At 36.0% G+C, this 16,991-nt stretch overlaps 1 protein-coding gene across 1 annotated transcript in view; it reads left to right on the top strand.

The window, feature by feature from the left end:
- Positions 1-4,917, top strand: part of LOC139721173 (uncharacterized) — a 35,793-nt gene extending 30,876 nt beyond the window's left edge. The window contains exons 7-8 of the mRNA XM_071632500.1: positions 1,291-1,341; positions 3,031-4,917. Coding sequence (XP_071488601.1) covers positions 1,291-1,341; positions 3,031-3,933 — 954 coding nt within the window. The 3' untranslated portion in view covers positions 3,934-4,917. The remainder of the gene's footprint in view (positions 1-1,290; positions 1,342-3,030) is intronic.
- Positions 4,918-16,991: the final 12,074 nt, after the last annotated feature.

Genomic DNA, 16,991 nt, shown 5'->3' with positions numbered 1-16,991 from the left:
ACAAAATGTAACATTATATCATATTATTGAAGACTGCATATCTGATGCTACCGACATTCAAAGAAGTAAGGAAAGCTCACAGCATTTGTAAATGTTATATGGTAATAATAACGTTAATGACCTGACATTTCAGGCAGAATAAGATATTCAAAATCGAAAGAAAACTAATGCCCTTAGGCAACAAATAAGTGTTATATGATAATAGTATCACATAATTATAGCTAACCAACAGTAGCAACAAAGCTTCTAAAAATAACGCCAATTATGTTGCTTATACACGAATTCAATCCCAACATCTTGCTTTTAAAAGTTAATTTTAGCGGACGTAATTCGATCCCTCCTTTAATGACTGATTCTTTTATTGGTCCTATGAGGTAATTGGTTATCAGTAATTGCTTTGTTATATGACTTACTTTGATGTCCTTGTGACTACTAGTATATAATCTGGTTGATGGAAATAGACACTTCAGAACAAATTCAGTTCATATAGTAATGGAAATAGCGTTCTGAGACTTCTTATGTGACGAAAGTTCTTCGAGGATATTGTTCGAGGCGCAAACTCTATTCCACGCACTTATTCAGGCCGTATTTTTTTTTTGTCATTATATTACCTCTAACAATAACTTTTCACGTTGTGAGTCTATTATCGCTTCCCCTCAAATTTTTCAGAAAATTTCTTCTCAGACAGAAGGGACCCGAACAAAAAGGTGTCATAATGGCTCTACGGAGCACCCATTCAGTTGGCCCAATAAAGTCGTGAACATTATCGAAGTCGGGGAAACCTCACAGTTTAAAAAGATGCTACTGACGTGATCATATCAAAGCAACATCAAACTACATAGCCTCTGAAGTTTCGGAATCACAATATCTTTATTTTGTTTGTGTGTGTGTGTGTGTGTGTGTGTGTGTGTGTGTGAAGATAAAACTGTTACCAACTGCAGCATTTTGTTGTTCAAATTAGGAAATTCTTCCGTCGAGATGTGTTCATTGCAACTATTTGACAATTTATTGCCCAACATCGACGTAAATAAGCACTGAATTGAATCAGTTGCAATGCAGCATTTTGTGTTACAAGTACACTTTTTAGGTCCATGCCTCTTCAAGTAGGAATCTCATTTCAACCTCTGTTTCTCCCCGTCATGGCCGTAGTTGCACTGCATGGCAGATGTAGGCAACTTTGTGATGGCGAATCGCATTTGTTTGTTTGTTTGTTTTAATTGATATATATCAACATTTATTACCTGTCTCTCATGTCTCTCTCTTTTCTTCCATCATGATAAAATTATACAGGAATTACATAAACTTGAGAAGCAACACACGTCACTACAGGATGAGTGCAGGGTAAGTATGAATTATCCTTTTCATCGAAACGCTATTGGGAAATCAAAGAATGAAAGAGAAAAGAATCTCTGCAAAAAAAAAAAAAAAAAAAACACAAACAATAATGTTTGTAAATGTACGAATGAAGATTAGGAAAAAGGTTGTCCCTGAGTGAAAACTACAGTCAATAGATCATGGACGGAAGGCGCATCAGATGTAAAGTCGATACAGCGTACAAATGTAGTAATATTTTGGGTAAATTATAACTTTACTCATGATTATAGATGTTCCGTAATTCACTTGCATGGCTGAAAGATCCCTGATTTGCCAATTCTTTGATTAACCATTTCCAACAACTTGCAATGATATATGTGTTGCTCGAAGGTTGAGGGAAGCGACATATGTGGTTGTGAGGAGAGCAAAAAGTGAAAAGTGGGGGCAGTAATATGCTTTCTCCCTTGCAATAATCTATCACTCACTGAACAGAGATGATAAACTTTTCTTGATCCTGACCACAAGAAGAAGAAGAAGAAGAAGAAGAAAGAAATGAAATGATGTACATTCCACCGATAGTCTTATAGTATGGGACCTGACGAAAGCGCAATTAAGAGCCCCAAAAGTTATTATTTGCTTCTAAAAGTGAAACAAACCTGTCAGAGTACTACTGCATCAAATCACGTATGAAACTAGACACGACAAAATGTCGTGCCCACTGTTCATTCCCTTGCCTAAAAACAGAATACCAAAACCCATACTTTCTTACTTTCCTTTTCAACAATTTTCTACGTTCAATTTAAACTTTTTTTTTCTCGCGAAGTACTTAAAAGACGTAGGCGATCAGATAATATATTCACTTTATATCATATGGTAACAAGCAGGAGATATTTAGGCCTATATCACGTTCGTTTGTTTCGTTACTATGTTTCACCTAAAGTAGTTCCCATTGAGTTTGTTGTTACGATTGTGTTTCCCTTTTGTGTTATCGCAACATCTTCGTTTCATAATTCTATCAGCCTTGCTTACTGAAAGGTGATGTGTTGATATCGTACTTCCAATGTTTTGGTCTGTTCATCAATAATAATTAGTTTTGTTTTGTGGGGGGGGGGCGAAGGTAATGCAATGTGATCATCTTGTTTTGATTTGTAATTTAATTTACTGCTCAATTGCTATATTTGGTATAAGTAGTAAGGTCTGGCTTGGACAGCAGGCCTTTGGGCTCTTAATGTGGCAACTCTGTCGAGCAAAGCTAGAACAGAATAAAATGAATGTACAAGGTCATATTTATTTGGAATGCTCTTCCACATGCATGTAGTTAGGATCCGTTCACCATATAGAAAAATCAAAAATATCAGAGTCAATATGTTAGTATTTTGTTTTGGTTTAATATTTACCGGATTTGACTTTATACATATCTCCCTTTTCCTTTCAATTCTAATATGTACACCTGTATATAATTCGTTTATGCCCCTCTGCACTTCACAACATAAATCTCTACATCGAAGACGCCCTACTAAAGCTGTATCTATTATTGTTATTATCATTATTATTATTATCATTATTATTATCATTATCATTATTGTAATTATTATTACTATTACTATTATTATCAGTATTATCATTATAATTATTATAACAATGATAATAATAATAATAATCATCATCATCATCATCATCATCATTGTTATCATCATCATCATTTTTATCGTGTAGAAACTTGGAACAGAGCTGACAAAGGGACGGAGAGAGCTGGCCTTAACGAGACAAGAACTGGACGAAGTAACTGATGAGTTAGATTTGTATTCGAGGCCCGTGATGACGCCAACATCTCCCGCCTCCTCCAAAGTGACCGTAGACACAGTGAGGCGAAAACTCTCGCCGAACCCAAATCAGAGTGGAGAGGCCAAGGGAAAAACCGCATTCACTTTCCCAGAGAAGAGGATCATTCCGCCCTCGCCACCGGAAAAATCGAAGACACCCTCTCAGCCAGTAGCGAACATTGTCAAAAAAGAGACAGAGTCTGACAAGGACGAATACGAACTAATTTCGGTTGCAGAAAAACAGAAAGGAAAGGGTCTATATCCTGTGACGCGTCCAGTCCCTCCCCTGCCGAAACCACTGAGCACCGACAAACCGCGTGTAGAAGCTAGGACGCTTCCAGGCCGAGGAAAGAAGAGTTCACCTGCGTCGCTCTTCGCCCCACTGTTGCAGTCTGCCAAATCACGTGATCAGTTGGCCTCGTCGCCACCCTTCAAAAGCCATTCTCTGTATTTGGCAAAATCAATCTCCTCTCTCACCGACGAAGATGAATATCTCCTCCCGTCCAGAGGGAACGAGGCCGGACCGATACCCCCGGAACTCCCCCGTTCACCATCAACAACCCCCACCCGGGTGGCCCTACCCAAGAAGGACCTGGGGAGTTTCTCCAAGGAAGAGGTTTCTATGCTACTGAGGAGTCTCAACATGGCGGACTGCGTAGACCAATTCCTGGACGAGCACGTGGACGGCAGTCTATTGCTTGGCATTGACGAAGATATGATGATGGTGAACCTTGGCATGACTAGTTTCCAGGCGAGAAAACTAACTACCAAGATAGACCAAATGATGTCGAACTGAACGCGAATTTGCCTGCATGCTTTCAGTAATCTGCTGGTTGTCGTGAGGATGTTCGACCATTTTAAGCAATCACAAACAAAGATATATTTTCGAATCTTGAAGTAGTAGGCCTATATACGGTGGGTACAGTATTTGTGCTATTAAAGCCACTATTTACCATTTGCAGATGAAAAAAAACCAACAGCTGTAGTGGTTCAAAAAAGTTCTAAAATGTGAGTTAGGGATAGAAACGACCAAATTAAAAGTATTAATCAGTGTAATTATTATCAATGTTAAGCATTGTTGAATGCACAAAATGTGAACAATAATTTAATTAAAATCGTTTCTAGAATATATTGTCAACAGCTATGGTTTATTGAGAACGAAATTGGTGATATCTCCTTATATTTGGGACTTTATTTGAAGATTTTTATATGGTAGGAGGTCTTGTGGTACAACTGAACTATACATTTGCATCAAATGTGATTACTCGAACATTTTTTAATCACTGCTCCCAATGGTAAACAGTGGCTTTAAATGTAATATCGTAAGGAGTAAGTCGTTAGTTTTTGCTGTGAATCGTCATTAATGTTTTGTCAATTAGAATAGTTGTAGTTTTTCTCGCAATATCACACATTCATTTGTACAGATAGACTAGTACCGTATGATATAGCAGTAACATTGGTGGAAGAATTCAAGCGATGCTGGATATCATAACCGCTTTTCCACAACGTGCCAATACATGAAGGCATAAAATGCCTCAAATTTTACAGAGAATGTGGAAGATTTGACAATACGAAGGTATACACAAGAAGTAAACTAAATGTTCCATGAGACATTCGACTATTTCGATGTCGTATGAAACGGTATTCACTGTACATGTATTATGGTAGTGTCTTTTGTCGTCCATTTTTTTTTAGTTGAGTCAACATTAACATGTTAATGTTAATCCAAGACATGGAGGCATTACATGTCTCAATTTTCACAGAGAATGTGGAAGTTTTTTTTTTTTTCAATAAAAGGGTACAGAAAAAGTAAACTAAATGTTTCATTTAGTCATTTGACGATTTCAGTGTCGTAAGAAACTTTGTTAATTCATCTTTTGACATCCTCCCTTTTCTTATAATTCAGTTGAATTAACATTAACAGAGCAATGTCAACCCGCCTCACATTGACTACTGTTGTACAAGGGGATCTTCAACGAAAAAGAATCTTTATAGACTTCAGAGGTGTCAAAACAAGTATTCTCATTTGGTACTAAATGCTGACTATCGGGCATCAAGTTAAGCTACAATCCATTAAAAAGAGATTAAAATATCAGTACTGTATATTGGCCTATAAAATAGTAAATGATATAGCCCCACCTTACTTTGTAAACCTGTATCTCGACGTGACGTTATAAAAATATCCTACAAACATGTCCTAACGAATCAGTTATACTTGTATTTAGTTGCATGTTTTCATATGTTTGAAATGAGAGCACTTTCAAAAACTCCTATTTCCTAGACATTGGATGACTGTTTGGTTAACCTTTATGTTTGATTTTAATCTGCAGATACTGCTGCAGTTTTTAATTCATGGATGGAGCCTGAAATCTAATGACAATCTCACAATGCATTCTTTTCAAGCACATTCATTCCCTGAAACGACAAAGCAAATGGGAATTATACTGTTTGACATAACACGTTTGCTCTATTTTGCAACATTTCACATTTGACCTTTCCTCATACTCAGTCATACAGTGCATTCCAGGAATGCATAATGTAAACAAGTGAGTTATCATTGTAAAGAACATTAATCAGTCTTATGATGTCACATTTCAATGAAATGATGTAGTTTGAAGAGAAATATGACACACTAACTTTTATTTTTGGTGGCCCGATCGGACCACCAAAATCATTGACTTTTATTTTTTGGTGGCCCGAAAAAAAAAATCAAGAAAAACATAAGAAAAACTAAATCGGTCCTACTATACATAGAAAAATAAATATTAAGCATTGCTCAAGTGATACAGGTACCCATGTCTGAAATAAATGAATAGAAAATTCAATCATCTTACTATTATTCTGAGTTTTAAGATTTATCAAATAGGCTTATAGATTATTACAAAAGTTGATGCTTATTTAGGTGGTCAAGACCTACGTTTGAAATGAGAAAGTTGGAACATTTGCAGACGTTTGTAAACATCCGACATTTGTTTAAGCATTATAAAGAGCCTAAAGTTACCGTTATTCATTTCTGATTGTAACAGCAATCATCCAACATTTACTAGTATTTTAGCACCTTACGGAGCCGAATGTAACCGTTAACAATTTTCAAATGTAAAAAGCAAACAACCGACATTCATTTTAGCATCTTACGGAGCTGCATGTTCTCTTTATTCATTTCCGAACGTGAAAGCAAACATCCGCTATTTATTTCAGCATCTAACTGAGCCGATTGATACCGTTAATCATGTCAATATGTAAAATCAATAATCTGTTATTTATTTTAGCATCGTACGGAGCAGAATATTACTGTTATTCATTTAAGAATTTAAAAGCAAACATCAGACATTCATTTCATTATCCTACTAAGCCGAATGTTACTGCTGTCCACTTCCAAAAGTGAAATGAATCATCTGACAATTATTTTAGCATCGTACAGAGCCGAATGTTACTGTTTCCATTTTTGAACGTCAAGGCAGACATCAGACATTTATTTTACCATCAAACGCAGCTGAATGCTACAGTTATTCATTTCGAAATGTAATCGCAAATATCCGACATTTGTTTTAGCATGGTATGGAGCAGAATGTTACTGCTATTCACTTCCAAAAGTAAAAGCAATCATCTGAAATTTATTCTGGCATCTTCTGGAACCGAATGTTATTGTTATTTACTTTCGAAAGTAAAAGCAAACATCCGACATTTATTTAATCACCGTACGGAGTTGAATATTACTGTTATTCATTTCCGAACGTGAGAGCAAATATTCGACAATTATTTTAGCATCTTCCGGAGCTGAATGTTATTGCTATTTACTTTCGAACATAAAAGCAAACATCAGACATTTATTTCATCATCGTACGGAGTTGAATATTATTATTATTCATTTCCGAACGTCAAAGCAAACATTCGACATTTATTTCAGCATCTCCTGGAGCCGAATGTTATCCTTATTCATTTCCGAACGCAAAATCAATTATCTGACATTAATTTAAGCACCGTATTATATACGGAGCTGACTCTTACCGTTATTCATTTCCAAAAGTATAAGCAAACATCCAACATTTATTTTGGCATCATATGGAGTCGAACATTACCGTTAATCATTTCGAAAATTAAGAGCAAACATCTGACATTTATTCTAAAAGCCATTGTGTTACAAGTCAGACGAAAAACACACGAATTCGCTATGTAAACGCTTGATCATGATTATACCCAAATCAGTTTTGTGCGTGATTTATGGTCTCCAACAGGTTTCGATATTTTTGAACATTTTTAGGATCGCTTTAGAGATTCTATTGGCATTTATAACTCATGTCATCTGCCGTCAATCATAAACTGTAGATACTGTACACATTCCATCAGACACGATATCTGTTCACTTCACCACCATCAGAATGATTACACAGATATAAAAATAACAATAATAATAACCCACAAAAGAAAAACAAAACACTGGTTATGGCTATACTGTGGATCTTATACATTAGGATATAAGAGCAAAAACGAAACCTGCGTGCTCACAAACACGGAACTGGACTGCTATATGCTTCCATAATTATGATCACCGCCAGTCTGTTACTAGTCTAATTCTTCACCAAAAATGCTGCTTTTCTCGTGTATAATTCGTAACGGCAACCCGAAGCAGATCGTGAGGGATGTATTGTTATTCAGTGCAGCATCTTAATCCGTGAATTGCAGGATCTTTCTTCTATGTCTTGGAGACCAAAAAAAAAAACAAAACATCAACAACAACAAAGAAACAAACAAACAAAACAAAAAATCCAAAAAGAATTGAAAGAAGTAAGCTATAGTACAATACAGGAAATATGAGTGTCTGAAAATATGATGAAAGTCTAAACAATATTTTCCTGTCCTGAACAAGTAACATATTCCCATACTGTATATTCATGTAGTCTATCCATCTTTTTGGACTCCCAAAAGAAAATTGTCCTACGATGAAGTGCGCTTTTTCAGAAAAAAATAACAACCGCACTAGAATGGCGTATATCCACCTAATAGGCTTGGGAACACCCTTGACCTACTAACGATTTTACCCCTGACCTTATCATATCGTACGTGAATAGGTATCGTTCCACGTGCCCAGAAATGATTATGATCTATCTTAAATAAGAATGTGCGGTTTAATTCTTTGAGTACCACACTGAAACATGGTAACTGACCCAGTGTCTGGGTTGTAGAATCACTACTTGTCGAGCCGGAAATACCATGTCTTTCCTTGAAATTCGTTTAGGTCGGTGTTTGTGCTTTGTGAGCGATTCTGCCTGACTTTCGACTGAACCATGTTCGTTCGTTTTGGTTTTTCATTTGACAAGATGGCTGCGGATAACCCATATCCAGCTGTACTATGTAGCTAGTCTTTGAGTGGGGACCAGTTACAGTATACTAAATACTTGGGTCAGTTTTGAGTACTATTATGTAGGCCTACTTGACTCTGTACGAAACAGTATACTCTATTTCCTATTTGTTCCATGTATAGGCACTTCACTGATATGCGACCTGCCTCATGAGTGATTTCCTTCTGTGTAAAACTGCAATATGTAAACTGATTCAATCTTTACTGTTGTAGAGTCCATTGTCGAGCTGGATACACCATGCCTTTTGTTAGACTTAGGTTTCGGCTATTTGAGTTGCTCGGTTAGAAATCCCTTTAAGCAATACTGATTTTCAGCTTGATCCTGACTCTTTTAAATCCCTTGAGATAGACTCTGTGACCCAGATAAAACCTTCAGTTTTCAAACGATAATTACTGTATACACATCGAATCCATCACAAAGCAAAGTAAGCTACAATCATTAAAGATGTCTTTGTTACAGTGTCTATTCTGATAAATGTAAAGAGAGTTCACAAATCAGTAAAATCAGTTTTCTTGTCAACACAGCCAACGTTTCACTAATACACATGCATGCACAAATATCAAACTAAGGTACGTGTGCCGTGATTATCAATATTTGTTAATATACTGGCAATTTCAGACGGGAAATCCTTCGTGTTTCACTTGAACGGTGTCCAATTTATTGGTCAAGTGACATCTAATGTTATCAAACACTTTTTTGCTTTATTTTGTTGTGATTGTATTCACACTTCAGCGTGATGCGCTGGTGTGTATAAATGTGTGTTATTGCTTATGGGCTTAAGAAAATTACAGTTGTAACTGTAACTGTGAACTGTGTCTTTCATGTATATGTAGTTTAATCATGATATTATCATGCGCAAAATCATATCATGATGTACAATGTATGTATATATATATATATATATATATATATATATATATATATATTTATATATATATATTTATATATATAAGAGGAATGAGTCTCAAATACGCCATCTGTAGATCCAACAAGAAGGTTTTTATTCACAACATTTTCAACCCACCTCGGTTTGTCCTAGTATACACTACACTGACGAAGGCCCGAGGCGGGTTGCAAATTTTGTAAATAAAAACCCTCTTGTTGGATCTACAGATGGCGTATTTGAGACTCATTCCTCTTATAATTATAACATTCGAAGTCCCACACGTGGAAAATTCCAAGATATATATATATATATACATAAATATAGTTTTATTTATTTATTGAAAGGTTTATTATTTTATTCATATCACATCTCGTAGCCCGAGGGCTAAATTGCGTATAATATTACATAAAATATATACATACAAAATTCAAACATTCAGACGGTTACAGAGTAAAGCATTTGCACGTGTGATAGAATTATGTGGGAAAATATCACAAGTACGCAAATCAATAAGTTGAGCATTATCCTATATAATATATCATGCAAGATAAGAACATATTCCACATTTGTCAAAACAAGCAGAACTATATAAAAAATACTGTGACGGCTGGTTTGCCTCTACTCCAATAAAACTACATAACATCATACACAAAACATCAGGTTTGCATGATTGATGATAACCAAACATAAAATATTTAAAAATTTAAAGATGTGATTGCACAACCCCAATATAATTATATCAACTATTTTTTTTTTTAATATTCAATAACCAAATTTCATTCTAATGACTAGATTATCAGATGAAACATATACCCTAGCACTCTCACCCGACCCCTAGAAATACCCGTGACCCACATTCTTCTTTAAACATAATCCAAATAACAACACCAAACTCACAGAATAGTTCCTCTAACGGTCCAAAAAATATACATAAAAATATACATAAAAATGTCATATTTCTCCATTCAGAATTGCAGATTTATGAGGAAAAAATTGCTTTATGGGGGTGATTTTCAAAGCAAGTATCACTACGGAAGAGATGCAGAATATAGAGATACGAGAGGGATAGAGGGAGAAGGAGAGATAAAGGCATGTAAGTAGATATGTGTATACAATACATATACAAGTATACACAATACGCACAAATACACAGCCATTTGCATGTACTCACATACCATGTTCAAACCTTTGTATAAGGGGGCAGGGTTACAAAAATAACATATTTATATTCTGCGTAGCTTTCTCAGTAAAATACATATCATAAACCACACATATTTGTTAATAGATATTGGGAAAATAGAAAGATACCCGGTGATGAACAGCAACATAGTCAGAAAAGTTGCTCCATCAAAATAATAACATTATCAGTCAAAGCTTTCGCCTCCCGGGGGAGATGGGAAGGACAAAACAAATTGGATAAAAAAGAGGGTCTAGCAAATTTTGGATGTGCTTATAATACATCATACAGGTATACACATACATACATACGTACATACACAGACTTATGTATGTGCATACATAAATACGGACGTTTGTATGGGGTGCAGAAATGAAAAAAATAACAAATTTATATCCTATTTAACTTTCACAAGAATAAATACATACATATCGTGGACCGCACATATAAGAATTGTAAAGATAAGGAGATACAGCAACGTGATAGGGAAGGTGGCCCCATCAAAATAAAAACAGAGTCAATGAAAGCTTTTACCTGGTAGAGTAGATTGGAAGAACAGGGTAGAATGGGTAAAAGAGGGGTCTAGTAAAGATAGAGAGGGAGAAGGAGAGACAAAGAAGGACTACGTGAATGTGTGTGTGCACACATACGTATACAAACAAACACAGCCATATGCATGTTCAACTTTACTCAGGAATCCAATATTGATGTAATCAGAAAAGTAATCCATTAAGAAAGTAACATAATGAAACTCATTTGTATTATGCAATAGGGTAATAATATAGAGGTTATGACCTTGATAACCTTTTCTGGACAGGAAAGGAGGAGGTTAAAATGATGAGAAAAAGAAGTAAAAGGCTGAAGGAGAGAGAGAGAAAAAAAAAACTGTAAGGAATGAGTATGAGGGGCGTGCCATCGCTCTGACCAGACAGAGACCTGTCAGTCATCTTAACCCGGGATAACAATTCAAAATGATTTACATTGATGTGAATTCAACAGCCTTGTGAGGTAAGGAATTGCACTATTCTCGAAACGCTTAGTGCGACATCTTTTTTCCATCTAGCGCTTTGTGTGTGTCTGAGTTTCGAAAGGACGCATTCAGCACAAACCATTTCTGGAAGTACACAGAGTTTGCCGATTTCTGCGCAAATTTCATAGACAACTCCTCGCGTCTCACTTCTAGGCTGGAGATTTGGGCTGTTTCCAGTGCTACCTCGTAGATATATACATATATGTGTGTGTGTATGTGTGTGTATGCGTGTCTATGCATTCATTTTTTTTTTAACACCATGATATGTTATTGATGGAATCGGAACCAGGAAAATTCATCGTTATTAGCACATACTTTACCAACAGTACTTTTTGAACCAGGAATCAATGTAACGGCTAACAATGTCGTATGCTTATTAATGTACCATTCTATGTATCATACACTCCTAACACATTTTAAATCCATGTAACGTCACTTTTATCAGTGCCTCTGGACCTGGATTTCATTAGTGGTGAAATAAAAATGACGCAAATCTGTATCAGATAAACGTTTAAAACGCTTGATTCCGTGTCAGATGTGATGCTTTTTAAAAAAATTTCTACATTCATCATCATGTTTGTTTCTGTGGAAGGGCAAGATGTGCGGGTATATGTGTGGGAAAGTGTAGCGAGCCATGAACGTTTTCATTTTGCGGTATTATACCAGTGCCTGATGATGAAAGAGTTAGGATGACAGAGTTGCCTAAGATATCTGTGGCTTGTTGAGTTAAACTTTTTTCCATGAGAAACACTCTGGTACGAACTGGGAACTGATTCTTCCGTTGACTTCAATAGGGGGGGGGGGGGGGGGGTAACTGTGTTCAAAAGTAACCTGAGATTTCTCACCTAAAAAGTCTCACTCAACCCCTGGTTACGCAATCCATTTGGCTCTTTTTTTTCTCATTGGGGATTTTCACATTCATCATATTAACTGTTCAGGGACGGTTTTGTGAAAAAACAGAATTTCATAACTTTCCTAATTTTTTACTCTTGTGTTTGCAGAATTTTACTCATTCATTTCAGACTAAAGTTTATCTCGTCATAACTTCTCTTTAACAATCTATATTTTGTCAAGCTGTAGACGTGTAAATGGCATGGTAGGCTGAATTTAAGTTAAAGGGGATGGCTAGTAACTGATCAGTGGGATTCAGTGTAAATGCTGAGGGATGATTGTTCCAATCCTTGTGGGATTCATTTAAGAGTACATTATATATCTACTGTTGTGTGAAAATTATTTGCTTCAGAACGGTCTCATATTCAAGTCATGTGCAGATTAATGCCCCGTCACTGACCAGGCACGCTAACCTGGAAACATTAAACTGCACATTACTTGAATATGAGATAGATATATAATGTACTCTTAAATGAATCCCACAAGGATTGGAACAATCCTCCTCTAGCATTCCCACTGATTCCCACTGATCAGTTACTAGCCATCCCCTTTAAGGGGTGATATTTCCTCATTCACAATTATGAACATGACATTTGTACGTTTTCTGTTGGGCCTGCCGTACCACTCCGTTTTGCATATCCCATCCCTACTAGTCATACGAACAATCTAGGTATGAACTCGGAAACGCAAGGAGATCCAAATTTTGACTGTGAGTCATCATACATGTAGCCTACTGATGCATTGAGAAGGAAAAAGAGATCTACGTAACCCGCCGTTAACGGGACTGTACAGTACTGGTTGAGGTAAGGGATTCATGTTTTGAACATTTCTAAGTGAGATAATGAGAAACCTCTTATGAAATATGAAAGAGCATGTAATTTTAAAGAGGATTCAACGCTTATTTGATGAAAATTGGTTTTGAAATGGCCGAGATATCCAAAAAAGTGATGATAATAAAAGGCGACATGCCACAACTTTATTAGGATCGCTTTGTTTCACCTTGTTTTTGGATATCTCAGCCATTTCAAAACCGATTTTCATCAAATCAACTTTTGATACCTTTTAGAAATGCATGCTCTGTGACATCTCATAGAGTAGTTTCTGAATATCTCGCAAAATGTTAAAAGCTAAATCCTCACCTCGACCAGAACTGTACACACCCTTTAAGGCTGCAATTTATGATAAATTGGCTGTTCGTCTGATACACACACACACACACACACACACACACACATACGCACACACAAACAACAAACAAGATCAACAATCTAACAAAAACACAACATCGATCTGGAACAATCAACGTTGAAACCGTTTATCCACAAAGTGTCAAGACACGAAGGCATTCTTATCTATCACTTGTCAAAGCTTTTGAAAATAATTGTGATTATGCAAAAAAAGGTATAGGATTCCCCTCCCCAAGAAAAGAATGACTTTTTCTTTCATTTGTTTATATTTTGACTATATTTCATGTCGTATAACTCTCAAAAAAAATCGAGTCAAATATTCACTCTTGAAGGAGTGAATACAAAAAAAGAGTGAATTTCGAGTGAAATTGGAGTGAATTTTGAGTGAAAAGGCTCATTTTCACTCATTTTGGAGTAACCTCAGGGATCACTCGAAGATTTTGGAGTGATCCCAGAGGTCACTCTAAAACGAGTGAAAATGAACATTTTCACTCGAAATTCACTCCAATTTCACTCTAAATTCACTCTTTTTTTGTATTCACTCCTTTAAGAGTGAATATTTTCACTCGATATTTTTTAGAGAGTATGAAAATATCTATTAAATGGCAGCATCTTTCGTTGTTTAGTTTTGCTGTTAAGTTTAGTTGAGTCGATTAACATAACAAAGTAATGTGAACTCGCCTATATATCAAAGGTGATAAAGAAGATGAAAAACATAGTGCATGATTTGAGAAGGTATCTAATGCACGCTCTCTCAATGAAAGAAAAAAAAACAGAAAAGAAGAATAACAGAACAAGCAGTCGAACAAAAAAGACCAAATCGACCCGGAACACAGAAGGTCACAAACTGGAGTAGCCCGCCTTCATCATACTCACGTGCTTATACACAGGTCCTATCAGTGTACACATGCAGCATATCAAAACACAAATGGTGTCGGTGATATGGGGAAATCCCTCTGAATCAGTCGAGTGTAAAGACAGACGAATAACCTTTGTGTTCCTTTGCTTCTGTGGCTGCCTCTGAATAGCACCGCCAATAAACAAACATAGAAAACCGCCGCCCACTGGTGTATGACTCTTTCGCTGATAATAATACTGAATGTCAGTGTCTCAGCTCCAAAGTACGGAGGAGCAATTTTGATTATGAATTTTTTTGTCGTGGTTCACAACATAATAATGATAAAAAAAGGCGTCGGATGAGTTTTCACGATACTTCGCAAATTCATGCTATGTGATGAATAACTCTACTGAATAAATTTTGATCTTATTTTACATCATTATGAAAAATCAAAGGTCAGTGAGCTTTTGCTATAGCCGTATAGTTACTGGTAAGCTAGGACTCTCTATTTGTATTACAGTTTATTCATGTTTTAAATAAGTTGATACTTATGTCCACGAAATGCTGCAAAGAAACGTCCAGTGATAAGTTTAACGGTCAAAATATTATTTTCTAGCAAAGCTTCAAGCCAAAATATTCAGAGATAATAATTGGCAGCATATTATATCATATAATTATACATACAGTATATGTATATATATATATAAATACATATGTATATAAACATGGTGAAAGGTCGAAGGGCAAGGACGAAGACCATTATAATTTCCTTTGAGATTGTCATTTTACAACCAATATACCAACAAGGAAAGACTAATATATTAGGTAACTTGATGAATAACACAGACAGAAATAAATTGGAAAAACATTTCCTACATGCACAAGATGAGTTGTCTACTCAACCCTTTAAAGTTATAGGTTAATTATTTGTAGGTTAATCTAATTTACACGATAAAGGAGGGGACACGATGGAAAAAAATCGTATGCAAAGTCGTCAATGTCAACGGCATTCGGCAGTAGCATTGAATTAACTTTGGCATCGAAATAGTTATGTACGTGTAATCACGTCTCAGCAGTTCTCAAAGGAATATGGGAGTGTAGTCTGGACGGGGAAGAGTATGTTTACTCTAACACCCTAAATATTGAGAGACTTTTGTGGGCAAAATGTGAGCCCTGGATTAATAGGACCATACGCGGATAATGGAGTCAATAAGCCATTATAATCATGTCCTCCAACGGCTGTTGTAAACGCTTTTTCCTTCTACTGCTATTTTAATTGTAGTTTAGTCCATACAGATTTCTCAGTGTTTGCATCGCAAGCTTTCCCATTTTTAAAGGGTTATATCAAATTCTTTAAATTTTCATTGATTTTACGAAAACAGAGGGAAGCTGCAGCTGTTGGCTACGTGTGCATAACATTTGTTGTACTTTGCGTGACATTCAGCTCCTACATTTCATAATTGCATGGTGTCTTTTAAAAACTATGGATTTGATACATAGCATTCTTCATCTGTCGAGTTTTTGTCGTGCGGGTTTCTAAAGACGATTCTAAAGACGTCGTACCAACAGGTTGTGCTTTTTTTCTTATGGATCTCTTATTGTTGGCTAGTCTTGAAGGAGGGGGGGGGGGAGGGGGTTAGATACATTGCTCTATTCGTGAAAGATAACAAACAGGAATAATGATACAAGATGTCTGAAGGACGAACTATCGAATGAGCCACCCCCTCCCCCTTCCTCATCAGAGAGATGAAGGTGCTTTCATGCAGTACAATGTAAAAATCGCACACAACACTAGATATGTGATAAAGAAAGACGTGCCTAATGGGCTATACTCACACTGTTATTGTGAATGACCTAGAAATGAAGTGGATTATATGATAATTCACATTTTCCAATATCTTTCGAGAGAGACTTTGCCCAAACATTCTCTTTTATGTAAGTCTCATGTTGTTGTCGGTTTTTTTTTCTTTGAGAATGATGGCACAGATCTTTTTTTTTTGTCTTTAGATCAATATCGGCATTGCAGTTTAAAAAAGAATACCATGCACGTGCATGTGACAGAGCATTATCGTAATGAACAAAAAGGTGACTGTGCTCTTGGTGCCTGTAGGTACAGTTCAATTATCAATACCACTTTGATAGCTTACCACCATTCCATTTTGGATTGTGTGTCCAACATATTGAACGTACTTATCATTTTATGTATAAAATATGTCAAAACGTGCATTTGCTTACATAATTATTATAAACGCGATGTAGACGTAACTAGCATTTTCTTCTAGTGTTACCTCTGTTGCAACAACAACAACAACAACAATAACAGCAAGAAAATGAAATGATAAAATGGCAGCGCCAAACCAATAGCACTGGTGAAATGAATTGTAGTTGGTAACAGCATAAAAATATGTGATGATTTGTCATCTGATTATTACATTCAGACATGTGACATGTAATCTGATATACTATAAATGCACTTGTTTATTTC

The sequence above is a fragment of the Diadema antillarum genome, unplaced genomic scaffold, assembly GCF_040938485.1.
Source record: "Diadema antillarum isolate AM-2024a unplaced genomic scaffold, OU_Dant_1.0 scf00000139, whole genome shotgun sequence".
NCBI lineage: Eukaryota > Metazoa > Echinodermata > Echinoidea > Diadematoida > Diadematidae > Diadema > Diadema antillarum.
The sequence above is the reverse complement of the archived record's forward strand: the minus strand, read 5'-3'. Positions and strand labels throughout refer to the sequence as shown.